Source organism: Manis pentadactyla, chromosome 12 (genome assembly GCF_030020395.1).
Source record: "Manis pentadactyla isolate mManPen7 chromosome 12, mManPen7.hap1, whole genome shotgun sequence".
NCBI classification, from domain to species: Eukaryota; Metazoa; Chordata; class Mammalia; order Pholidota; family Manidae; genus Manis; species Manis pentadactyla.
In genome coordinates, this window is record NC_080030.1 from 91,043,103 (window position 1) to 91,069,969 (window position 26,867).

Below are 26,867 nucleotides of genomic sequence, written 5' to 3' on the forward strand. Positions count from 1 at the left end.
GGTGTAAGTCACATGCACTTGTTGATAAACCTTTTGTGTGAAAAAGAATGAGATTTCTGAGATCTCTAAAAGATCGACCTGTTAAAGAATTGTATCTGCAGTTCTTCTCATTCAATTAAAAGCCTGCACTTCTGTAGAGCTTTGATGGAGGGTCTGGCCAGACCTTAGACCCCTTTGGTGTTCTGCGCTCAGTCTACCTGCATTTTCATAATAGTTCGTGTGCGTTGCCTGTTCGTGTGCATTGCTATTGCAGGTCACGCCTCCACAGAAACTTACGCTTTCCCAAGGCAGGGATAGTTTTTATTCACCTTTGATTTTCACAAACCAAGCAGTGCCTGTGCATAAGCACTCAATAAGTGACTATTCGATGATTACATCACTCACTCTTAGTCCTTCCATTTCCCTTAGGCCCTAAAGTGGAGGAATGGGGACGTAGGGCTCCAAGATACTAAATAAAAGTAAGGGGCTTGGTCATCCATACTGCGTGTCATTTGCAAGACAGTAACAGCGCTCAGAAACAGTTTGCTTACGAAGTTGCCTTAGTTTAGGGCTATCACAAGCAGGAGATGGGAATAACCTACAGTCTCAGGCTGGATTTTTTGTTAAATCAGTATTTGCTTATATTTCTCTTTCTTTTCTTCCATTTTTCTTTCTACAGATTAAGTTTGGCGTAGGCCATTATACCTGAAGTGAAAAGGTATCTTGCTAACCCTTGATATCTTATCTGTCCTTGTATTTATTTGTACATGTGGCTAATCTCATATTTCTCACTTTTATATTTCACTGGCATCCTAAAATAATATAGATTAGAGAAACCTGGTATTGGATATCTAAAATACTTCAGTTGAGAGTATGCTGCAAACATTAAAATCCATTAGCTTCCTTAATTGTTGCCTTTTCAGCTGTCAGTGATACTTTTATATCCTTGCTCCTTAGCCTTTGGATGTACTTCGCAGCCTTTTCCACAAGAAAATATTTGAAGGACCTGTCTTAATATGTAATATCAGAACATATTAACAAGTACTTTGTACTAATATTTTAGCTGATACTGTTTTTCATAATGGTTCGATTGTGCCCTCACATCATATAATGGCACTTAAAACATCACCCCTGATGGGTTACAAAACATTCATTCTGGTCTAGAACACTTTTATTGATACTAGAAATCTCTTGAAGAGAACGCTGCCCACAAGAGGATTTTTTTTATTTTAAATGCTTGTTCTGGAAAAGTATACTTCACTTGGGATGAGAGTGAAAAGACTAGGTCCCTAATCAGTATCATTGTTTCTGAATTTCTGTAGACCATTCAATTGTAAGATAAGCCGCTTGTCTAATTTTATGCAATGTAATAAAATACTCGTTTTATTCTGAACTTTAGGATTAAGGACTTGAATTTTTGTAGTTTTTCTTCTACTGTTTTCAAGTGCCAAGCATTCATTCTTTCCAGGTTGCAAATAAAATATGGTTCAGAATGCCATTCTCTATTTGCAGCACCAGTAAAACAGCTGTTGAATTTATATTTCTCTATAACCTTGTTCTTTTAGCATCAGTTTCCCCTCTTCCGTTGATTTTTAATGGAGTCCTTATTATTTATTTATTTCTCTTAACGTACTTTCAAGAGCTTTCACATACAGCGTGCTTTCAGTGATGGTGATTTCTGTAGCGTGTAGGAGCAAAGTCTTAAATCACAGTGGAACAGATTAGATGGCTATCACTTAAACTAGAAATGTTTTCGTGGCTTAAAAATAACCTGGTTCTAGCGTCCACAATTTCATAGTCAAATCTTTCAGGCTATGCGTTTCATGAGTTTGCTCAGTTCCCCAGACAGGAATTGAACCTCATTCTGGTCTGATCCAATTGTTATTTTTCTTTGTTGCCTCCACCCCCTTAGAGATTGTGTTTCCAGGGAAGAGGCGTTCTTGGGGCTGAAAAGGAAGCGAGTCGAGCGGGACGAGATCTGGTACCTCAGGCACTAGGATCCCTGCTCCCCGGCCCGGTAAGAAGTCAGAGAGAATTTTGACAGTTCACAGTCCTGCTTTGGCTCTCACATCTGCGGTCCATGGGTAGGTTTCACCTTCTCCTTCTTGTGCCTCGGGCCTGTCTGCAAGCCAACCTTAAATGCAGCGGTTGCCACAGCGCACTCAGAGCTTTCCCTCACTCGTCCTTCGGGGAACTGGGGCATGTGTCCGTAGAAGACTTCGGGGACTGGGGAAAGCCAAGCGTGGATTGGGACGCTGCAGAGGGCAGCCCCTCCCCGGGCTTCCCCCTTGAATCGCGGCGCCCACGTGACCGAGAGCAGCCCTCACCGGCCCGCCCCTTTCGGCTGCTGCACCCCACTTCCCGCTCGGGGTAAGTAAACTGCGGTCTTCCGCGCCGCCACCAGCCCGCCCTCCCCCTGTCCCCTTCCCTTCACCTCGCACGGGCGCCCTCGCACCGCCCGCCCGCGCCGGCGTCCCCACCTCCCCACCGGTCTCTTTGTACGTGCTCGGCGGCGTGCGAGCGCGCCCGGCACGTGACCCCGCCGAACGTGGCATTGTGTTATCACGTGACCCAGGTGCGTACGCGACGGAGCGGGGTGTGAAGATGGCGGACGAAGAGGCCGATCAGGAGAGGTTGAGTGGCGGCGGAGGCGGCTGCGTCGCGGAGCTGCAGCGCTTGGGCGAGCGGCTCCAGGACCTGGAGCGGCAGCTGCGGGAGAGCCGAGTGCCAGCCGTGGAGGCGGCCACGGAATATTGTCAGCAGCTGTGCCAGGTGAGGGCGCCTGGGGTCCCCTCCCCCTTTCCCCTGCTGGAGGGGGAAGGCGAGCGAGCGCCCGGTGGCCGAGCGGGGGTCGTCGCTGCCTTGGCACCGTCGGCGCCGCCGCCCGGACGGGAGCGGGGAGGACGAGGAGGGCGCCTTTGTGCGGCTGCCTTGGTGGCGGCCGTCTGCGGCTCCCGGCGGGGGAAGGGACTTATGGTCGGGGCGGAAAATCCGCCTCCCCTGCCCTTCCCCGAACTCGGGGCTGCGCGGTCCCTGGGGCGGAGGAGATGTTGACGGCGAAGATGGGAGCCCTCTTGGCCGTAGGGAGAGGCCAAGCGGGGAAATGGAAGCCAGGTTGCCGTTTTCCTTCTCTCATTGTGCGCTGGGATTACCGCGCCCCCCGCCTCTGCGCCTGTTTCCCACTCCTGCGGGCCTCCGCCCCCACTGGTTTGATTCCTTTGCCTTGCTCTGCTTTCCTGCGTCCCGCCCCCGGCCCCGTCCTCCCTGTCTCTGGGCCTTTGTTGTTCGAGTTTCGCCTTAGGACTGAAGGGGCCTTTGTTGATGTTCAGAGGCGCAGTCCCCGCCGACCCCTTATGGCTGGGCGAGACATTCGGGGGTGGGGCGGGGGGCCCGGCGGTTGTACCTTCCTGCCCACGATTGCTCGGTGTACAGCTCCCACGGTAGACGTTGCTCTCCTTGGTGAAGAGGAGTTGTCCCTGTAAATGTAGCCTAGGGTCCGGTGTGTCTGTTGGCGGCTCTTCCTTAGTCCGCTTGTCCTTTGCTTTCACCCTTGGGTTACAAGGTACGGTTTCCTGTGCTCTTTCTTCCCCATCTCCCCGCACCCCTATGCTTTGGAGTCTTCCCTGTTTGACCACCTAGTGAAACGGAGAGGATTGAGGTTCTTGTGGACCTGTGCTCAGGTCAGTTGAGACCTTTCCTTCCTTTTTTTGCACAAGGACTGTGTTTTTAAGTATCTGCGTTCCAACCAGGACTTGGAACGTTAATAACAGTTGGTAGAAATCGGAGAGTTTGGGTCTACATTTGGACTTGATTACAGACCTTCCAGTTATGTTTGTTATTTCAGTGTGCAGCTGCCGCTGGCCATGGTGAAGATTTTGATTAGATTGCCTTCAGGAAAAACGCAATTTATACAGGTCACATTTAGAGTGAATGTATCATTACAGAGAAGTTATTTTGGAAAGATAATGAACTTAAGATGGACCGTTTTAGCATTTTAGAGATTACATTTTTCACTTAATTTTTAGCCTGCAAATTCTGAAATCTTTGCTTACAAGATTAGGGATACTTGTCCCAAACAAAAAATTCTCCATTAAGGTATTCACATTATTGTCACTAATTTTTTGGTGGTGGTTTAATATCTTAAAAACAAATTGTGAGATCAAGTAGCTGACTTGTCTGGAAATTGACGTGAAAGATCCCCATTTAAGGTAATAACAGGTCAGGTTAAATACCTATAGCAATATTAGAGATCTGTCATTCCTTTCTAGTTTTAAGGAAGTGTTGACATTTGCCAATTTCACTACCCTGGCAGTACTCACTGTTAATTGGTCTATTAGATACAAAGATTTATTTTAGATATAAATAAGATACCCATAAAAAGAAGTCTTTCATTTACAAATAAAGTCAGCTTTTTAATCAGTGAAAAATATTAATGTCTAGCTTTGCTGAGAGGCATTTTTCAGATAACTGTGTCCACTGATGGGTTTAAGGCTAATTACTGTAAGTACTCTTGGCCAGCAATATTTATTAGCAGGATTAATAATTCTGGGAAAAATAGAATCTCATGCAAGTTGGAGTTGAGGGTGTGCTGCATCATAAAGTTATCACTTTAAAAATATTTTTATTGTATGAAGCAACATTCTTTTTTATCAGTGTGAAAGTAGTTTCTGGGTTAGTTTTAACTGATTAGTCTTACGATACATAAATTGTTTTTATTGACCAAAGTTACAGTAATAAAACAGATACTGGGTGTGTGAATTTCAAAAATAATGAACTGTTTCATGCATTGAAATCCCACAATAATTGAAATATATTTAAAGGTGATCTCCATTATTTGACTATACAATGTATCAATGTTTGATCCGCTCTAGAACATTTTCTCTGTGTATACTTTTAGGTAATTGTTTTAGAGATCTTGTCAAACCGTTGGTAACTTGAAACATTGTTTAAAGCTGTATCTTAGCCATTATTAACATTTTTGCTAATGTGTTGAGCAAAGCAGTGGTTAACAGTTGTAGAATTTGTTAGAGCAATCTAAAAAAGAGTGCTAGAAATACTAGGAGCTAGAAGTTACTTTATGTCTTGGTTTCTAACATTATCATTTAACTTTCTGTCTAAGCTTTTGCTGTAAAACTGGGATATTCACATGCTTCAAAGAAGGCAAAATGAGTAAATGTCAGAGTAAGTGTGCTGCAGAGTTAAAGTTCTTTAAATGTTAAGGCTTAGTGCTTGTGTAATTCTCATTGTTGCACTAATTTAAAAAAAAATAGTTTTTATTCTGAATTTTTACCTCAGTAAAAGGTGAGTTTCTGGAGAATATAGTGAAACCTACAAAAATAGAAGTTGCTTACACTTCCTAATTTATAGGTTTTCTTATTTTTTGGATGAGTTATAGTAACATTTCTTGAGTTCTGAGAAGACAGAAATGAAGAAATGGAAGACAGTACGTTTTTCTCATGTTAACAGTATTGTTTTGCTGTTTATATTGAGTTGCTTCCTGGAAGCATGCTCCACTTACACTTTTTTACACGGACATTGCTTAAAGCTTAAGTAGGAGGAGGCAAAGGTGGTAGAGGATGAGCATATGGGAGTGCCTGTCAAAAATCTTAAATTTCCTTATATCTTTATAAACTAGCTTTGATCTGAATAATGTAGTTGATTTATTGATTTTCTTAAAATCAACCTAGAATAATATGGGATAACTAGAAATAATTTCTTGCATTTATTTCCTTCAGGATCATTACTATATGTAAAAATTGACTATAAGTTAGAACCTCTTGAACTATTCATTGTAATTAGACTGGGCCAGTATTCACTCACTTATTTAGCATTGTTCCTAAATACTTAAACTGTGACCTAGTCAATCATGATCATGGTCCTTGGCCCTATACAGTCTCTGGAGGAAGTTAGAAAAATAATTGCAGTATACTGTGATTTAGATCTTTTATATCTGAGATGAGCTCAGTACAATAGGTTGTTTATTTGGGAGTTTAAACAGAAGCATTCCAACAGAAGAACTGTTCTAAAAGGATTTATAATAATTAAAGAATGATCCATTGGGGAATGATGTTTGTTGACAGCATTATAAGCACTGGGCCAGATGACTGGTCAACTCATACAGTAGTTGTGATTGCTTTTGGTCGGTTATCTTATGGTGACCGATAATAAATTGTTTTACAAGGTTGGATTGCAGTTACGGAAATACATGTATCAAAATAGACACTTCATGACTTAATTCACATAAGCAGTGCTTCTCAACTGGGCATAGTACTTAATACCCCTGGAGTTCTCTCTTAGAGGGTATTTGAAAATATATAGGATCAGTTGTTTGGTCATTGCAGTGACTGGCAACATGACACTGGCATTTAGGGCCCATGGACCATGGATGCTAAATTTTCTGAACTGATCAGTACAGAGACAGTCGTGCCCACTGAAATTCATACTTCTTCGTAAATACCGATAGTGCCCTTTTGAGCAACACTGAACAGAAAGAAAAAGAATGTATTAACAAGATTTTTCAAAAGTCACTGTGGTCTTTTCATGTTAAGATGATACAGTTAAGAAATGCAGTTGATCTGGAACAGGTCCAGGTAAATGCTCATCAACTGCACTTCAATCCATACTGAGCTTGAGAGGTCAAGTAGTTTCTACTTCCTTAGCAGAAACTACAAGCGATTGTTAAGACAGTTCTCTTAAACTAGGTTAAAGAGGGTAGCAAATTCAGCATACATATTGGCCTGATTAAAACAGAGATTTGAGCTTTGGATATAATTGAAATTCTGTACTTTTTAAGAAAGTATTTAATGCAAGGACTAGGCTTAGATGTTAGCAAGAAACATAAGATACAAAGACTCAGGATATAAACTAACAAGGTGGAATGTAAGTATCACTTCAAGATGACAAATGAAGAGAGGTGAAAAGGCAGTGTATCATTAACTAACACATTTGCTTTATTATTTTTTTAATTAAAAGTGTGCCATATTGAAATGTTTTTTTAAAATTCAAACACTGAGGGAAGCCATACAATGAAAACTTGATCTCCTCTTTACCACAGACTTGCAGGCAACTTCCTCACAAAGACAATGCCCAAATCGTATTTTTTAATGTATCTTTTTCCAGAAATACTGATTGTTTTTTTTTGTTTAATTAAAGATGAAGGCATACTACTGTGTACTGCATCTTGCTTTTTTTCACCAAAATGTGATCTTTTTTGTCATTTAGTGCCCATGATCATGTTTGAGATGATTCCATAGCTGTCCATGTAAATCTATGGCTTTCTGTTTTAAACTATAATAATTCCAGTTTATGGTTGTAAGAGTGTTTCAGGCTGGGGTATCAGAGAAGGCTTTATTGAAGGGGTTGGATTTGAGGTAGACCTTAGTACTTTAATAACTGTTGTTAGTGCCTTGTTGGTATAAGAAACAAAAACCAGGAAAAAGTTACTACTTAAATTATGTAGTTAAAATATTTCTTCACATGTTCTTGATATATCTGTTCAATATATGTTAACTTTTTGTTTACCTGCATGTTTTACTTAGCTTTATACTGGCAAGAATTTTGAAAATGTTTTTAAACATTTTCCTTAAAAAGCTAGACTTTTTCTTCTGATTATTTGAGAACATCTTGTTAATTTGTAGGACACCTCAAATCGCAAGGAAAGGACTCGCTTGTTAATCAGTGATAATTACTTTAGGTATTGAGGGAATAATAAATCCTTTAAATTTTAAGCTTAGGTAATTCTCAGGGGGAAAAGTTTTCAAGTGTTCATAATTAGTATGTTTGCATATGAAGGTACTAAATTCCACTTTCCATAATATGCTTATACCAATTTTAGCAAAGCAAAACGTTACCAAATTTTCTTGCCTCCTCCTTGACACTTCTTGGTCCCAAATTAAAGTGGTGGAAATGAAGATGTATTCTTCATATTTTCTATGACGAACCTGCAAAACCAAGGATTTTTGAAAATAAATGTTCTTAACTGTATGAAACTGCTTCTGTACTTATTTTCTTGTGATTCTGTCAAAGTTGAGAAATTACCTTATTTTTTCCAACCCCCACACATAAATCCAGTTCATAAAATTAATCAATATGTAAGTAGCCTCATTTATAAAATGGAAAGTTTGCTTTTCATTTATGTGTGTGTCACATACCCCATGTAACTTGCAGTGTTTTCCAGGATTGACTCTTGATTCATTGTTTCTTTTTGGCATTCAGAGTTGCACAGTGCATTTCAGAAGAAAAATGTTACCTTTTCCTCCCTTAACTTTACATTACAGAAAGGTAATGGTTTCCAGATACATGTATTTAGTTAAGAAGATTTGTTCAAATTTAGTCAGTTACACATATCTTTTAATTAACTTAAATAAAATGTTTCTGTTGTTCTTATGTGGGAGCACTAATGTAGAATTATGGAATGGATCTTTGCTTTCAAAGAGTTTACAAAATTAGGTGCATGTATAGTTGAACAGTATTAGTAAAGTGTCTGGTGACAAGTACAGTAGGGGGCTGTTAATTAAGAGGAGAGCATTTTGAAATTAATTTAGCTAAAAATTGAGTGGGAAAGGAAAATACTATGTTGGGTCTTGAATGAATTTAGAAAACCAAAGAGAAGAGAGAACGATGGGAATAAATGCTCAGAGAAATGGAATAACTGTTCAAAATAGCATCTTGGGAGAAAAAAATGTCACGGGTTAGGATGAAAAACAGGATAGAAAAGGTAGGTGAACCAGACTAAAGGTTTAGGATCCAAATTGAGGAATTTTATTCATCTTTAAGTATAGATAATACATGTTTACCTTGCCTGAAGACTTACCCTTCAAAGTTTGGGGCATAGAAATACGAAAAATTCAGAATGTTACAACCTTTGGTTTTTCTGGAAGTGTATCCTGTATCAGTTATTCTACATAGTATATGTAGTATACTACAACTTCTAGTTTCTGTACTTTAATAGACATGGAATAACAAGTTATGAACAGGGTAAGCTAGGAAGGGCCACCTCTTTGTCCTCTAGAGAATCTTATCTTAATGAAATGGCAGACCGTATAGGTTGATCATGGCATCAGTATTTCACCTGTGTGAAGTGTTTTAAGTTTATATGCATCTTTGTTCACATCACTTCATGTAATAGTTATTTGTCATTCAGTGTATTCCTAAAAACTTCAGCTCATTCTAGCCTTGCTTATTTAAAAACACATAGGGCCATATTGACATGTGAGTATTGCCGCTTTAAGGACTACTATGTTCTTAACCTACGTCTTATTTAATTTATGGAAAAGAATAGAGTTGATTAGCATCATATCCATGTTTGTTGCACTTAAGTGGAGCCTCCGAGTTTTGTTCTGCCTATGATTTGCATAAACAGAATTTTTTCTCACGGTGAAAAAAGGAATTAGTGGCTTTAAAAGAACTGCCATTTTTTTACCATTCTCAAGTCTGTGGGTCTGTTGGATGGTCTGCAGTCAGCTGGTAGGTTGTCTGGGGCTGAATCCAAGTGGTCTCACTTATATGTCTTGTAATTGTCAGGTGGGCCGGTCGGGGGTCCTCAGTTAGGTTGGCTTATTTCCTCTCCTCCACTCACCCTCAAGAAACCTGGATTTTTTCACATGGCATCAAGAGAGCTGTTTCACACTGCTTTTCAGGTCTCTGCTTGTGTCTTGCTTGCCAGAGTGCCATTGGCTACAGCAAGTGGTCAGACTCAGCCTCTTTGTGGGGTACAGGGAAGTGCAATTCTTTAGGGACCATTTCTGTAACATTCTACCACATATCCTGTTTCCATTTAATTCTCCACTGTAATTCCAGGCACTTTTCTAGGTCAAATTTCCATTTTTCCCTCTGCCATCTTACTGGTCGCCACGTTCTGTAATTCCAAGCACATCTGACTACTCCTTTTCTTTTAGGTTGGCAAAAGGCATTCCATTCCTGCTTTCTTATCTCAGTCTCTAAATAGGAGGACTCCCCACTTCATCACTGTAATTTTTTAAAAATTGTGACATGACCTCTGGTTCTTTACCTTGAGTTTGGTGTTTTCTGTTATCTCTGCCTTGTACAAACCTAATGATAGCATCCCTAGTCTTGTCCTATCTTTGACCTTCTTTTTTCTTAACTGATGAATTAACTCTTCCTTTAAATTTGTGAAATTCCCCAGCATCCTGCTGTCATCATTTTACCTCAGTGGTAGTCCAGTACTTATAACAGTGTTTCTCAAATTTGAGTTTATAGAATCCCTAGATCTTAGTTAGAGTTACAAGTTTTTGACCTCAGGTCATAGTGAGATGTAACTTTTGTTACCTCACTACTTAGTTACACTGAAACAGAATCATCACAAAACAAAACTTATCCTTACTATGTGTGATGCATTCTACTTTCGTTTATTATTATTATTTTTTAAAGCTGCTCTTGATTTTATAGTCCTATAACAAACAATTTGAAAAACACTACTTATAGGAGATCATTGAACTCAATTTAATAATAAGCAGAAAGGATGGCAGTCCTAAGTTGTAAGGTGGCCTTCTAGTTCAGTTGGTTCAGAACATGATTATACTTTATTTAAGAGGAGCATCAAATTTAAAATACAGTTTTAAATATCTTACAGTGAATGCTAGAAACTCAGCATTATGTCCACGGAACCCAATTTGAGAAGTACTTGTGCACAGGATAAAATCTTAAGTGTAAGCTTGAGTCCAGGCCTTTCCCTACTCTCTGTTTACTTTTTTTCATTCTTTCACAGGAACTTCCTGCTTCATCTAAATCAGTCAGTTAGTTCCTCACAATATACCGATTCATTTTACTGCCGTTGTGACTTTGCTTAGAGGAGCAATTATTGATGCCTGACATAGGTTATATTATGTATTAATTTCATTTGATTTAAGTTTTATATTTATAAAAAGGTAATTCAATTTAAAAGTCGTAATTAATAATTGACTTGATCCTCATTCCAGTCAGTTTTATAGGGATATTAGAAATACATATCATGTATTTGAATTAGGCCCTATAGTAATTTTGATTTACCAAAGTTAATTGAAACAGTTTATGATTTTGAGAGAAAATTATTTCCACTAGATAGGGATGGTTTTGCTACTTACTTTGGATGACCATTATCAAAACCAGGCATTTATAATTTTTATTTACTCAAATGGCTTACATTTTATATTTTCTGTATAAATGTGTGTACATAGTCTTGAAACGTAAGTATGCATTTAACAAAAATTCAAATTTCATCAATTTATATTCTGGAAATACAAATTTTTAGATTTCTGAACAAAACTTTCACAGGACTATTTCAAAACAATAACACATAATTGTTTAATAAAATACCTACTAAAATCAATAGTTAAGTAGTTTGAATCTGGTGACTTACCATAACTTATGTGATCCATATTTGTGTAACTTTATTTTAAACCTCTGTTAGGGAAATTGTCCTAAAACAGGTTATTGTACAGAACTAAACATGAATAAAATTTATGTCCTCAAACAGATTGATCATGAAGTTCATCATCAGCATGAAAATATTGTATAGGAAACATTTCTGGATGCTTGTGTATAACTACTGCTTCTTTAATAATTAAGAACTAACCCTAGTATGTAAAATTGAATATGTTAGCAAGAAATGAGTCAGACTTAGTATATTCAATATTGTGACCTATTTATGAAATATTTCTTAAAAGGCAACCTGATGTTGCAAATGTTACCTTAAGAGAAATTATTTTTAACACCAAAAGACCTTTGAGGATTTATTTATCTGGAATGAAAATGTTTGTGGTCTTTGATCTTCCCCTTCCCTCAGTCATCTTCTATAGATCTTGTTTTGCTTGATGAAAAAAACCTACTGTCTAGATCTGTCTTTCACATATAATTTGCTTGACAGCCCACTTTGGTACCATGAATTAAAGTCTTTGGATTCTAAGGACACAGGCTTTAATTTTCACAAAATTGTTGTGACCCTTGGCATGCTATTTATAACTTTCCTTTGTTTCTTTATCCTTGAAATGGAGATGATAAAGACCTATGTTGTTGTTACAAGAAGAATTGATCAAAGACAGTTATTTAAAATGATTGTTGTAATATAAAGTAACATTTTCATTTACACTTAAAGACTACTTTAGAAACATCTTTGATGTTTTACATGTGATAATGAGCCAGCATAATTCTAAAACATTAATAATTCTATCATTTTCAAGTCATCTGTTATCACTTTGAAAAATAGCACTAGATTATTGATTTACCAACTTGTTTGAAGCCTAAATTTTAGAGAAGTCAGGATTAGATTTTATGATAATTTATAAAGATCTTTTTGATTTGGTGTTGGGGGCAGGGTTACCTGATAGTGTGTGAATATTCCAGGAGAAGATTATTAGCTTTACGAAGTGACTCCTTTGTTCAAAATTTTAAACCTGGAGTTTGAGAGGCAGGGGGTGAGAGGAAGTAGTATTTATTTACATAGTAACTAAATTTTTAACTAGGATGTGAATTCCAACTCCATTACTTTCTGTGGGACTTGAGGCTTGGTTTTGTTTCTGTGTCTTCATCTGTAGACTGGAGGTAATCATAGTATCTGCCTTAAAGCTGTTGTGATTAAGACAGCGTTTGCTGAACACCTTGCATATTATGGTGCTGGAAATACACAGTAAATGTTATTAATATAAGAGAACTAGGCCTGAAATTTTTCCTCACAAAAGGACATTAATCTTAGTGAAGTACCCTTCAGTTTCCTGTCATCTAGATAGTAGTTTTCAAGCCTAAAAAAATTAGGGATCCCTCCCAAAGTCTTACCTTGATAATCTTGATGTATAAAACAAACAAATTACCTCTGCAGAACGGTTTGACAAGTGCTGATGTAGACTGGAACAGCACCATTGCCAGAGGTTAAAAAGAGCTGATGCATAGTTGTCTTCTGATATTATTTTCTAAAACAGTGGGATTGTAAAATTTTTCCTCATTTTACTACTTTTTTTTCGGTACTCTCCCAAAGAAAGAGTGTTCTTATCTTAGAGACACAATGAAACCACCATTGAAGGCTTTCATATGTATTACTTAATTTTAAAAGACTCTTAGTTGCCCTTTTTCTTGTCTTAAATATTAAGAGGCACATTAAATAAACTCATTTTGATACCTAAGATTTAAAATAAGTTTATTTCTTTGGAAGCATGGCACTGATGTGTGTATGGTATGAATAGAGAATTTATATCTTATCAGAGGAAGAAATAAATTAATAGTGAAACTTACACACAAACAGGTACATAAATATACTCCGCTGCTAATGTTTAATTCTTTCTGAAAATTGATTGAGAAGACCTAGGCCATCTTACACATTCCCCCATACCTTCTTCACCTCATATTTTCTCTGGCTCTTTCATTTTCTTCCTTGGGTTTCCAAAGATGTTGTTCCCTGGAATGTGGATCTTTTCATCTGTTCACTTGATTCCCACCCCTTCAGAGAACCTTTTCATTTTCCTGTGTCTTCATCATTTTTCTTTCCATCACTTCCAACCTGTAGTCTGTAGATATGTGTGAGTCTCCTCATCTTTTTGCCTTGTTGTTCATTTATCTTCAGATTTCTTTCTTTTCACATGAGACTTCATCTATCCTAAGAAAGACTTTCTTTAACTCTTGTTTTCTAATCTTTATTGCCAGACTTCTTGAAAAGGTACCTTATTTATTGTTCTCATTTCTTACTTTTTATTGCAGTTTTGCAGTTTGGAGTCTACTCCTTACCACAACACTAAAGAAAATGCTCTTTTAGAGGTCTCTTGGCCTCTGTAGGACCTTGTTAATTGTATACCTTAGGAGCAGTCTAGCAGCTCAGACTGCTTCATGTACCTGTACATTATTTTTAAGAAAATTTGATTGTCAGCATTTTAAAAAATCTAAAGTTTTCATGTTGAAAGGAGACTATTTGGCCTCTTTTGGAAAAGTCTGAAGATGTAGCGATACTGGATTTATTCATGGCTACAGGCTGAAGAGGCCGGCTAGCCCTTGTTGGCGTTCAAAAATATTTGCAACCCCATCTTAAACAGATCTCCCTTCAATTTATTTACACTGTTCTTCTGATTCTCCCACCTTTGTGACTGCTCTTTAGTCATCTTCACTGACTCTTTCACCTGCTGGAAGTGCACAGTAACCCTTAGGTGGTATTGATGTATTTAGGAGGACAGATCAAAAATTTCAGAAAAGTTTTATAGCGTTTTCTCATTGTTCTTTTGTTCCTTTCCCTCTTTTATTAGTGACCCTCAACCATTTTTCCAACCTCAACAGCAGCTCAATCAGAAAGTGGCTCATAGGCTCCTTGTTGATAATCTGTGCTTTACATACTAATTTCCAGCAGCCATCTACTCTTGCCAGTATCCCTTGTCACTCACTCTGAATAGGATTTCCAGGGTCCATTTTTTTTAGATCTTACCATTCTTATTAGTTCTTGGCTCCTGTTTCCCACCACCTGTGGAACTCTGTCTCTTGGATTTCAATGGGTATTCCAATTAAACATGTTTGAAATTGAACTGACTTACTCTCCTTTTTATTTCCCCATCCCCAACATAAAGAAAGCCTGTCGGTATTGGTGACATTTCCCTCCTCACTGTCAAATTTAGATTTTGAAACCTTGAGTCATTTTTAGCCTCTCCTTTTACCTCCACAGCCCAGTCATCAAGTTCTGTCAATTCCATTCATGCACTGTTTCCTGTAACTCTGGTTAGATCTGATAAGTTATCAGTGGCTACTTCATTTCTTGCAACAAGAAAATGCTACAGATTCTTTTTTTTGCATGGAGATACTTTTCTGTCTACCATTTTCTTCTCCAGTCTGTCTTCTATATTGTTGTTAAGATTATCAGTTACCTTTTCAAAGCATGTATATCATAGTTGTTCATTGGAGACTTGAAAAGGCAGCACAGCATTTAAGAGTCTAGACTCTGGTTTGGACACCATGAACTGAAATTTCAGCTCTTCCATTTACTAGTTATGGACTCAGATTTTTAACCTATTAAATAAGGATAACAGTGCTGATTTTGTAGGGTTGTGAGAATTAAATGAAGCATCAGCACAGCACCCATCACATTAGTAAAAACCACATAAAATGCTATTCCATGAAAAATAAAACTGAAGTTCGTTAGCCTTACATTCAAGGACTTTGATGCCTGGCTTCCATGCACCAGCCTGGTAATTGGCAGCTGTAGTTCTCATTTCTTTGTAGCCTTAGGGCTTTATAGTCGGTTCTTATACTTACACAGTTTACATATCCTTCCTAACCTCTGCTTTGGCTTTCTCCTTTAGTGTTTTCTTCTTTTATCAACCCCATTTCTCTACATGGCTTTCCCTCAATCTGTGATTAGATTATTAGGTATTACAGCATTTTTCATAAGACTTTCCTATACTCCCAAAGGGATTTAATGATGGACTTTGTTTTCTGGCTTTTATCATAGTTTATCTGTATTGTGATGTTTGTCTCCTCACCCTGTCTCCAAATTGGAGCTCCTTAAAAGCAGGTAATTAAATCTTGTTGAATGATTGTCTCCTCTTCCTTGAATAGGTGGTTTTAATTATTAGATGGGGGGAGTGAATTTAATAAACTTTAATGACCATGAAAGGCCATTTATTTACTGTACTTAGGCTTCTACTGACCTCTCTAGTTTCATCTCAATTCTGAGGTTGAGTGTCTATATTTAGGGTAAGGATTCAGTTTGATCAAATACTTGATTGTTCTTATAAAGCAAATATGAATGTATGATAAGTTAGTAGTCCTTTGAATAGCTAACATTCATTGAATGCTGACTGTGTGATAGGAATTACTAAGAGTGTGTCTGAGAAGGAGAGACTGAGAAAGGCAAACTAATTTAATCATGAACAACGCTCTGAAATAGATTGAGTTGTTATCTTTTATGTATGAGATTGCTGGGGCACAAGTAGAATAACTTGCCCAAGTCAAGTAACTAGGGTTTAATTTTTATAAGAAAAGCAAAACCTAAACTAAGTGAAACATTTTCTTTTTCTTTTTGGGAGGAATATGTAGGTGTTGATGAAATTTGCTTTACAGTACAAAGGGTATTTACAGTAAGAAATGAAACTAAACTTCAGGAAAGCAGAACAATGAATATAAACATTTTACTGTTGTAGCAGAGTTTGAATAATAGCCTTATTTAAGAATGTGTTAGAATTAGGGTTCTTTGTTTAGCATTAATGAGAATTTTAATAGTTTTGAATTTTTTTGAGTAATGTATGGGTCTTTTAAGAGTAATCAGTACATTATAGGAGCTACAATGAGAGCAAATAGTTGAAGAAAATGGTTTTTTATCTCCAAATATAACTAAGAATAATTCTCTCTTTTACTGGATTAAGGAAAAACAAATCCTCATTTGTAATGTATTTGATTTCTTCATATGTTGCAAAGAAGTACCTAAAACCCATGAGGATCGTGTCTACGTCAGTGGTCTTTAAGCTGTTTTTAATTGGGTCTTCTACCAGTAAACATTTGACTGTGAAACCCCATTATGAGAGTGTCTTATTACAAATCATATATGTATATGTCTCATGTCATATGCATATGTGTGATTCCTGTATTAGGGTTTCATATTAATGCTACACACACATGCAATAGCCCCCCTTATCCATGGTTTTGCTTTTGGTGGTTTCCATTACCCAGGATCAACTGAAGTCTGGAAGCTGGTGATCCTCCGCCTGGCATATTGTCAGAAGGTCAGTATTAGACAAATACTACGTCACAGTGTCTATGTCATTCACCTCGCTTCATCTCATTTCGTAGACATTTTATCAACTCACATCTTCGTAAGAAGGGTGAGTATAGCACAATCAGATACTTTCAGAGAGACCATGTTCACATAACTTTTATTATGGTATATTGTTATAATTGTTCTATTTTATTGTTACTGTTAATCTCTTGCTGTGCATAATTTATAAATTAAACTTTATCATAGGTATGTGTGTGTAACAGACATAGTATATTTAGGGTTCAGTATATAGACTGCAGATAAGGGGAGATTACTGTGTGTGTGTATGTATATATGCATGTGTATGTATGTGTATTATAAAGATACACACATATGTGCTGTTCCAGCTGATACAGTTGTTTATTTATTACAGTTAAGTCTATTTATTAAATAATAAAGTTTAATTTAGATAAATTTACTAGAAGAAGAAGTTTTTTCCCCTTTCTGTCCTTCGTTGTATACTCTTTGTTTGGAAACCACTGGTTTATAGTGCTACGATTGGCTCTGGGTTCTACATATATAATTAAATATATGCTTGGTTTATTTCCCATTTTCACAGTGTACTAGAGAAATGACAGCAGTGATCCAGTCAGATTTTTTTTATACTTTTAGTCAAAGTTAATGTAATGTGTGTTTCCAGTTTACTGTTTCTGTCATGCTTTATCCTTTTATGAAGATACCTGAATACTGAGTGTGCCAGTTATCAGATTCACTCTCAACTCCTCTAAACTCTGCTGCTTGCTCTGCAGTATTGGAGCTTGACCCTCTAAGCATTTCTCCTTTGACTGATAGTAAGCTTTGTCAGTAGAGGATGCTGAATGGACATTACCAAGGAAGGGGGCTTCTTTTTTGTTTCTTGCTCCTGCTGCATGGCTGCTAGTGGCATGAATGTGGAACATCCAGTGGTCCTCTGCCCAGGTGAGTGCTGAGAGTGGACAGACTCTTGGTACGCTCACAGTCCAGTCCAACCTTAGTGACCACTTCACTACAGTTCTCCTATATGTAATGACATGGGCGTTGCACACCCCAGACATTGTATCTCTTTGCTGAGAGCCAGCAGCCAGCACCCGAACTCCCCATGCAGATCTGCTTACAGCGCAGAGGGTTGTTTCCCATGGCCCTTCCTGTGCAGGCACTGAAGACAATCAGATTTTCAGTGTCCCAGCTTCCTTTATGTGCTCTCCCACCAGCCTCTCAGGCTCAGGCAACTCAGCCTGGTGAATTTCTTTGCCATCTAGTAGGCTGCAACCACACCTTCTCCAGCAAGGTCCAAACCCCTCTTCCAAGTTTTTTTCTTCCTTCAGTACTCTCACTAAACTATCTGGTATTCTTTAGAGTTCTCTGTACACATTTATGTATGTTCCTTCCCTGTTATGATTAATAATTACTTATGTGAAACTTCCCTGTTCAAATTACTGTGTGGTTTCCATTTCTTGGTTGGACCCTATCTAATGCAGTAGACTAAAATGAGATAAATTACATACTATACTTAGCCATAAAACTATAGATTAATACCAGTAGTTTTTCCTGCATACACATGGCATATTTGGGTCTTCAGCTAGTCCATGAAAACTAGCTTCGGTATTAAAAAAATAAAATACCATCATTGTAAATTCAGTTACTCATTCTGAGTGGAATTACAAATATGCAGAAGTAATCCTTAGAAATCATTGATCACAAAAATTGTTAAGATATGGGAATGGAATAATTGTATAGTGTGTTTTCATTGTTAAGTGTCTCATATATTAAGCAGTCAAGAGATTTTAAGTGAGAACTTTTCAGTCCTGTTAAGTTATTGGCATATTTGATAGCTCATAAAACTCCCACCTGGTCATTTCTTTTTTAATAAATTAGCAAATGACAGTCATGTGAATTATCTTTTTAAAATTTCCTTAAGTAGGGGCTTGGGTTAGCAGGAAAACACATTTGTACTCCCAGAGGATGTGGGGCTAGTGAGGCAAAGAGACAGAAGAAATGCTGTTGGACTACTTCATTAGTGGTGCTAACTTGTTAAATGGTTTATTGTAGACATCTAAATTTGATTATCATTTTCATATTCAAATTTTCTTGTGGATATTTAAAATCAGTAGCATTGCTAATTTTAATATTTCCCTCATCACATCTTTAATAACATTTACCACATATCTGCAGTTGTTTTTCTATGCAGTTGATTAAAGTGTTTATTAATACCTTCATTCCCAGAAAATTTTCCCAGTTCATTGGTTACTGGATTTCTGATTTGGACTTTGATACACCCCAGTTTTAGCTTTTTTCTTTGAAACTGTGATGTAGATTTAAAATGGATGATGATAATGTCACCAGAAGTTGAAGAAGGAAAGAATAAAAGTAAAGTAATGATCGGATTATTGATTCTAGAGCAAATTTTGTTAGATTTGCTCTATTAAATAGCCTTTACACTGGCACAGTAGTAATGAGTTTGCATATTGTATTAAATAAATTACATTTTCAGTAAAACAGTGTAGGACACCAGAATCTGGTTTAAGGGGTTTCCTACCTCCTGGTCCTACTGCTGTGACTAAACTGTTCATGACAACTTTGGGTATCAATATTATTGAAGGTTAAACTGATGGCCTTGGCTTTGAATATAATGATCTTCCCAGTGGAATATTTATCCAGTTAGTATATTAAGTACATTTTCAAAAGGAAATGATGTTTTCTGTAGAGAAGCCACTTTTGTAAAAACTTAGGTTATGATTACTATGTATGTTTCTGAGGATAAAAATGCTTTTCAGTAAGGTTACAAATAGGAATTTTTTTCTCTGCAATGGAAAGAATGGTACTTTATTCAAGTCTTTGACATATGAGTTTCAGTGTGTAATGTACTAGAGAAAGATTGTAATTACCAGGAGAGGAGTCTAATCATCTTTGCAACAGTAAAAATAATAGGAAAATAACTTATAATGTTTATTGCTTTCAAATAAATTTTTTTTTTTCTTGCAGGCTGGTCCCTGCAAGAAAATACAGCATGAAATTCAAGTATATGCTATATAGTGTATCTTGCAAAGAAGCTAGTGCCCCCCTTTTTTGTCAAGGCCCATTCAGTTGACAGAGTATGACAATTAACATAGTAATAATTTTAATTTTGTTGATGTACTATTTGCATTCCTTCAGGGCTTCCAACATACTTTTCTGGGTTATATTAATGGAGGTTAAATTCTCCAGCTAATCATAAAAAGTTTTTTTATTTACAGTATATGCTTTAATGTTATTTTATATTCTAGGAATAGGGTGCCATGCAGGAAGGAAGGTTTTCTATTGTTTTTCTGACTAACAGGCAAGCTTACTTTCCAATTTATAAATAATAGTTGTGTAGCTTTTTAATTTTTTTTTCCGTTCCTTATCACTTTGTTCTTTTTCTCTTTCCTTTCCTCTACTCATTTTCCCAGGTAACCACTGTTCTTAGACTTCTGTGAGCCCTACTTTGCATCTTCGCTCAAACCTCCTATCCTATCAGTATAGGAGAAATCAGCTAGCTGTTAAGAAACAGCTAGACTACCTTATAATGTGTGGATGTGTCTTACGTAGATTCAAGATTTCATATAGATAATAAAAAGGGGAAAATACAGCTAATTTGGGAAGGATAATTTGGAATAGAAGGGTCTTCAAAGAGACAAACCTATTGCTGCTGAATCCAGTCTGTTTTTAGAGTTGTTCTGTATTCCTGATGTTGTCTGAAAACTTCAGCTCAGAAGTTTTTAGTAACTACTTCCATTACATTAGCAGCAAGTGTTCATGGGGTGAATAGGTTAACTCTCCTTTGCGGTGCTGTGATGCTGTGGTTTTGTAAATTCAGGATTCCCCTTTGTGCCATCATCTATCTAGTCTTTCCCACTTGTTATGGTAGCAAGTACTTTTTTTTTCCATGTAAGTGAAATTGTGTTAAATTTCTAATCCTAATACAAGTTAATAATTGAAATTTTTAGGGAAGAAGTTACTTAATATAACAAGTTGTCAGTCCTCTCTGACTTAAGTATATGAAAAGAACTGTTAATTATGGGTCCAGGTCAATCATGATAAATATCAGTAAACTTATTTATTTATTTTTTAATCATTTTGTCCAATAAACTCACTTGACTAAATCTCTGGTTTCTAGGGCCTGGGCACTTAGTTCAGGGAAATACATGTACCTGTAGCCAGACCTTTAGCTGAAGGCCTGTTGGATTTTAATATTCACTGTTGGAGTTTAATATTCACTGATGACTTAATGTGGTTTGGTGCTCCTGAATTAAAAGCTGCTTTCACTATTAACTGTTTGCCTGTGCAAGCAGTGACAACATTAAATGCTTATAAACCCCTGGAATGTAAAGTTAAGTGAATAACTTGGGTGGGGAAAAAGTAATGAGGATCAAGAGCTCCCGTCCCGATTCACCAACTGCTACTTACTTAATCCTACTGTGTGAGAATTCTGGCCAGTGTTGATCTGATTTTTCAAGAAGAACTAGAAATCCAGATTCATTCATGCAATGTCCCAATTTTGAAATAATTGGCAACTAATTCAAAATGTCTGGGGGAAAAATCCCCAAACACCGTGTGAGCCAAACAAAACATGTCTGGGGAACTTAGTTATTCCTGGATATTTTGAGCAGTCTATACTTTGCCAGAAACAGTACATGGAAAACAACTCCTTTCCCTAGAGTAAGTTTTGTTTCTTTATGATTCTGTCTTGGTCTGTGCAATTTCCCTTCTTCATTTGCATCCCTGGAAATTGTAGTTTCCTGAATGCATTTGGAAAGAGGGGTATACAAATGGCCACGAGGATGAGGGTGGGGAAACAACTGGAGTTGCTTTGGTGCATCGTCTTAGGTCTTTAAGGTTAAATTACTATTGGCAGATAGGTAGAAATACCGTACCATCTTTCTGGTCTTGTATTTCTGCTGTGCTTTGTTTAATTTATCCTGAGGCCTGACAGATTTTTAACCAGTGTTCTAACTTCCATGCTAATATTGTTTGAATATATATCATTAAACATTGTATATATCCAAGGATGTTTTTATGGGTATTTCAGTGGAAGGATAGAGGAGAGCAAATCAGGTAACAGTAGCTCACAGTCATGTTAACTTGAAATTTACGTGACTATTTAAAATTTTAAGAATAGACTTATGTTAAAATTAGTTTTTAGAATATCAGTATTTGCTAGAGTGCTAAGTGGCCAGCTACTGTATTATCTTTTAATTATTTTAGAAAGTTTAGTTCTCTGTTGTCTTCCAAGTAAAAACAGCCAAATAGCAAGTTTGAAAATGAACATAATAATGAAATATTTTTAAAAAACCATTAACCTTTTTTAAAATAAATTTTTTATTAGAATCATTTCAGGTTTAAAGAAAAATTATGAAGACTGTACAGAAAAATTATGAAGACTGTACAGAAAATTCCCGTATACCTCACAGCCAGTTTCCCACATTAGTCACATCTTGCATTCGCATAGTGCGTTTGTCAGGTTTAGTGAACCAATATTGATTGGTACAGTATCATTAGCTGCAGTTCATCTGAGTAGTGGCTTTCCTATTTCAGGGTCGCATCTAGGATATCACAGTATATTTAGTTGTTATATATATCCTTAGGCTCCTTTGATCAGTGATGGTTTCTCGGGCTTTTCTTGTTTTTGATGACCATAGTTTTGAGGAGTACTGGTCAGGTATTGTTTAGCATATGTCTCAGTTGGAATTTGTCCAATGTTTTCGACTTGATTAGGCTGGGGCTGTCTCTTTTTGTCAGGAAGGCCGCACAGGTAAAGTGCCATTGTCATCACAGTCATATTAAGGGTCTTTGTTATCATCACAACCTAACACTGTTGCTATTAACTTTGATCACCTGGCTTAGTATTGTCAGGTTTCTCCGCTGTAAAGTTACTCTTTTTTACCCTTTGCATATTGTACTCTTCAGAAGGAAGTCACTGTGGGTAGCCCACACTTAAGGGAAATTATGCTCCACATCATTAAGAGTGGAGTCTCAATAAATTATTGGGAATTCTGTAAGGGAGGTTTATCTCTTCTGAATTTATTTATTTGTTCAGTCATTTATTTATATCATTATGGGCTTGTAGGTATTTTTTTTTACACTTCCTGTCGTAATCCAATACTACATTTTGTTGCTCAGAATGTTCCAGCTTTGGCCATTGAGATTTCTCAGTTGACTGACTCATGTGTTTCCTTTGAGATAGCTCCCCACCAAGCCACCGTGTGTGTGTGTGTGTGTGTGTGTGTGTGTGGTGAGCACAGTGAGTCTTTTGATTTAGAAAAAATAGAAAAAATTTTAAAACAGGTTATGTTTTATTTACAGGTCATCTTTCCATTTTAACTAACTTCCAAAATAACTAACAAAATTCAACTATTAGGGTTATGCCCTGCTTTCATCATTCTTTATTCAAGTACTTTCAGAGGCATTGGTGAGCATTATCTTGGAAGTGAACATTGTGCAGATAGAAGATCCTAGAATATTTTGAAGTTCTTGAAATGGTGAAGAATGCCCATACTTGTAACAGGGAATTTGCCAGGAAATGGAGTTCTTAGGCCAGTTCTTAGATTTATTTTTAAGAAGATTGCAGAAAAATTCCTTCAAATGAATATGTAAAAAAGCTAATAAATATCTTTGAAGCATGTGTTTGCTTTACTTTTGATTAACTTTAATATTTTTAATGAGATATATAACTCATTTCCTGAAATTGGACTCTTAATATATAATCTGTCTTTGCAATTTGAATTACTAGGAGACAGTGAAGTCATTAGTTGAGAAACGGGAGTCCCTGGTATATCTACAGAAATGTGATTTAGTCATTAGCATCCTTTGAAAGTCAGTTCTGTTTTCTGAATGATGAAGCATTCTTTAAGTCAGACAGATATAATACTTGATTGTGATTCATTTTTTTAAACTTCAATGCATAGTATTAGTAGTCTCCATTTCTTTACTGTTTCCTTTTTTAATTTATAAAAAACATTCTTGTTATTTAAAATCCAAGCAATGCAAAGGTATTCTCCTCCCCATCCTGTTCCATCATTCACTACAGAGGTAACTAGTTAGAAAATCAAGTATTTTTTAGACATTTCATTCACATAAATATAACCAGGTACATTTATATGTTCATATTTGAATAGTGGAGTCATATAATGCATATTGTTCTGCTCCGTCCATTTTTTTTTCACCTAATAATATATCCTGGTCATCATTCCATGTTAAATTCAGAACTACTTGGTTCTTTTTAAATACAACATTTCATAGTTTGGAAATACCATAATTTGTTAGTCTTCTATTAGTAACATTTAGGTTGTTCTCAATATTGTGGATTATAGGAAGTGTCAGAATATTTTTATATCAGTATCTTTGCATGTATGTCTGTAGTATTTAGTTAGGATTGTTTTGTGGAACCGAATGTAAAATGTTTGTATTGCCAAATCAAACACCAAAAGACTGTACTCATAAACATTCTTCAGCACTGGTTGTTTTTAAAGTCTTAAAATTTTTGTTATTTTGTAAGGTGAAATGGTATCTTCGTGTTGCTTTTAATCTTTATATTCCTGACAGCTGGGGAGGTTTTAGAATTAATTTCTTCATAGACATATGCTTTGCCAATAGAGAAGCCTTTCAAAAAATCCATCTCTCAACTGAATTTTGAGGGTTTTATAGTTGAAATGGTTTTTAGGTCATATCTATTTTAGAATTATCTTTAAAACTTTTGTATCAGCTACCCCTGAACTGTGTTTTCTGAAAAAGGTAAATTTTGAACCATTACTGTTTTAAGCAGTGTTTAATATGTATTAATTGGTATTTTCTTCATTATTAGTTTTAAATTGATTATACAAATTTGATGAGTTAAATCAGAATTCAGGTAGCCAGGGATCCATGCTTTAAATTACATTAATTTGCTTAAAATTTAAATCCTAAAATAACCAAGTCACTATTATATATTACATATTAACTGTGTGCTTCATATTCATTCATTTTTAAAATTATTAAAAGAATTAATTGGTAGTTGGGAAATGGATGATGCTTAATATAAGTTATGAATGTCCTATAGTTTCAGGAGTTTTTTTTTTTTACTTAACCTCCTTGGTTCAGTTTGTATGTAAATATTTCATTGTTTTTGATGCTGTTGTCAGTGGGATTGTTTTCTGAAATTTCTCTTTCATATAGCTTGGTGGAGCAAATAGGAGTGTGACTGATTTTTGTATGTTGATTTCGTATCTTGCAGTTTTACTGATTTTATATCTTTTCATTTTCTTAACAGTCTTTTGAAATGCAAAAGGTTTTAATTTTGATGAAGTGTAGTTTATCAACTGTTTCTTTTTATAAATCACGCCTTTAGTGTTTATCTAAGAACTCTTTCTCTAACCCAAAGGCACTAAGATTTTCTCCTTTTTCTTTTAGGAGTTTTTTAGGTATAGCCCTACACTTAAGTATGGCTCGTTTTGAGTTAATTTTTGTGTATGATGCACGTGTCTCATTTTATTTTTATGCATGTGGATACCCAGTTGTCCCAGTACCATTTGTTATGTTCAGAATGAATCATACCCCTCATAGTGCAACCAGTATTGATTACATTTTTTTCTAGGAAAAGGAAATAATTTTTACATTTGTTTTTAATCTGAGTTCTTTGTGGATCAGTGACTATAATGTAAGTGACTAAGGAAAAACATTTCTGTTGAATTTTATTACCATGCAAGAATAGTTTTTAGGTTTATAGAAATGAAGATTATAGAAATTAGAGAGAAGAATAGTTATTCGAATTGTAGAAATGAAGGGAATGCACCATCTTTTAAGATGGGTTTCTGCCATTGTATTTCATGTTCTAAAGTAAGTGTATTCATTCAGGCTGCTGTAACAAAAATACCATAAACTGGTTGGCTTATAAACACAGCAATTCATTTCTCACAGTTCTGGGGGCTGGGTAGTCCAGGATCAAGGCACTGGTAGGTTCAGTGTCTGGTGAGAGCCCACTCAGTTCTGGCTCATTGACAGTGCCTTCTCACTGCATCTCACGGAGTGTAAGAAGCAAAAGGAGCTTTCTTGGACCTTTTTTAATAAAAGCCCTAGTTTTTATAGGCTCCATCCTTACTACCTAATCACCTCTCAAAGGTCCCAGCTCCTAATACCGTCATCTTGGAGGTTAATATTTCAATATAGGAATTTTGAGGGGACACATATTCAGTCCATTGCAGGTGGGATGTTAGTTATGTGGCAACTGGCCCATGATAGACATACCTTCTAGACTATGGTACCTTTTCTGGCTGAGCCCCAGCAAGTTGAGAGTTAAATTCATGCTGTTAAAATTTATGGCAGCTTGACTCTGCTGCTTTGAATATGGTCATTCACATACACTGTGCTTATAGGTCCCTGGAGACTTGTTTTTCTGAGGTTTGAAGAGAGCATGGTGCAAAATATGTGTCCAATCTTTTTACATAAGGCCTTAAAATTTTAATATGTTTGAAGAGATTTGAAAAATGTAAAACAATGCCACTCAGTATTTTTTTTTGAGAATAGGTTTTGTTACAGTAAACATACCTTATTTATAGAACATTTGGTAGGTTTCTTATTATTTTAAATCCATTCATAAATACATAATTTTAGAATGTGTTTTCATTTCTAATATGGTGAATAGCAACAATTTTAACCCACATAAAAGCTTTTTGAGATCCTCAGAAATTTTAAAGACAATAAGGGTCATGAGGTCAAAACTTTTGAGAACTTCTACTGCAGAGAATGCTAGATACATATTGGAACTGGAATATGAGTTTAACAGTATAAACATATCCAACAGTACACTAGCCTTACCTTTACCTAGGACAATAATGTAATTTAATATTCGTGTTCATTAAATTTAACATACCCCTGTAGTTTTTTGTTTTCTTTCTTAATAATCCTTAGAAGAACTAAAGGAAGCTGCTGGAAGTTAATCTACACTGTCTTTCTCTCTAGAGTATGTATGTTCTAGTCCCTGCTGATTTAGATAATGAGAAATACTTAAGAGCCAAAATGTTGAAGTGTGCATTTTCATTCCCAAGGGGATGGAAATAGGCTCTTAGGGAGAAAAAAATATATTACATCTTACAATACAATGTGACCTATAAAGTTAGAGATCGTGTTAGAGCATGACCCCTTAACCTTTTTCTGTTTGTATTTTTTTTCTCCTATCTCAGACTTGCTCCACATAATACACACT

General features: G+C 36.4%; 1 protein-coding gene and 1 long non-coding RNA gene across 5 annotated transcripts in view; one reads left to right on the forward strand and one right to left on the reverse strand.

Moving 5' to 3' along the window:
• Positions 1-1,586: 1,586 nt before the first annotated feature.
• LOC118925858 (uncharacterized) lies at positions 1,587-2,521 on the reverse strand. Its single transcript, XR_005030204.2, has 2 exons — positions 2,414-2,521; positions 1,587-2,205 (listed from the first exon to the last, which is right to left on the reverse strand). It is a non-coding gene; the product is annotated as an uncharacterized LOC118925858 (long non-coding RNA).
• The window catches only part of ZNF292 (zinc finger protein 292), a 77,184-nt gene continuing 52,415 nt past the window's right edge, over positions 2,099-26,867 (forward strand). For 2 of the 4 annotated variants that reach the window (XM_036912162.2, XM_057489408.1), the window contains exon 1: positions 2,622-2,751. Coding sequence is in view for 1 of the 4 variants with exons in the window: in XM_036912159.2 (XP_036768054.2) it covers positions 2,584-2,751 (168 nt within the window). In the remaining 3 variants the exon portion in view is untranslated. Of the gene's footprint in view, positions 2,350-2,554; positions 2,752-26,867 lie in introns of those variants that run through there. The other 2 variants (XM_036912159.2, XM_057489407.1) reach the window with 2 other exon arrangements.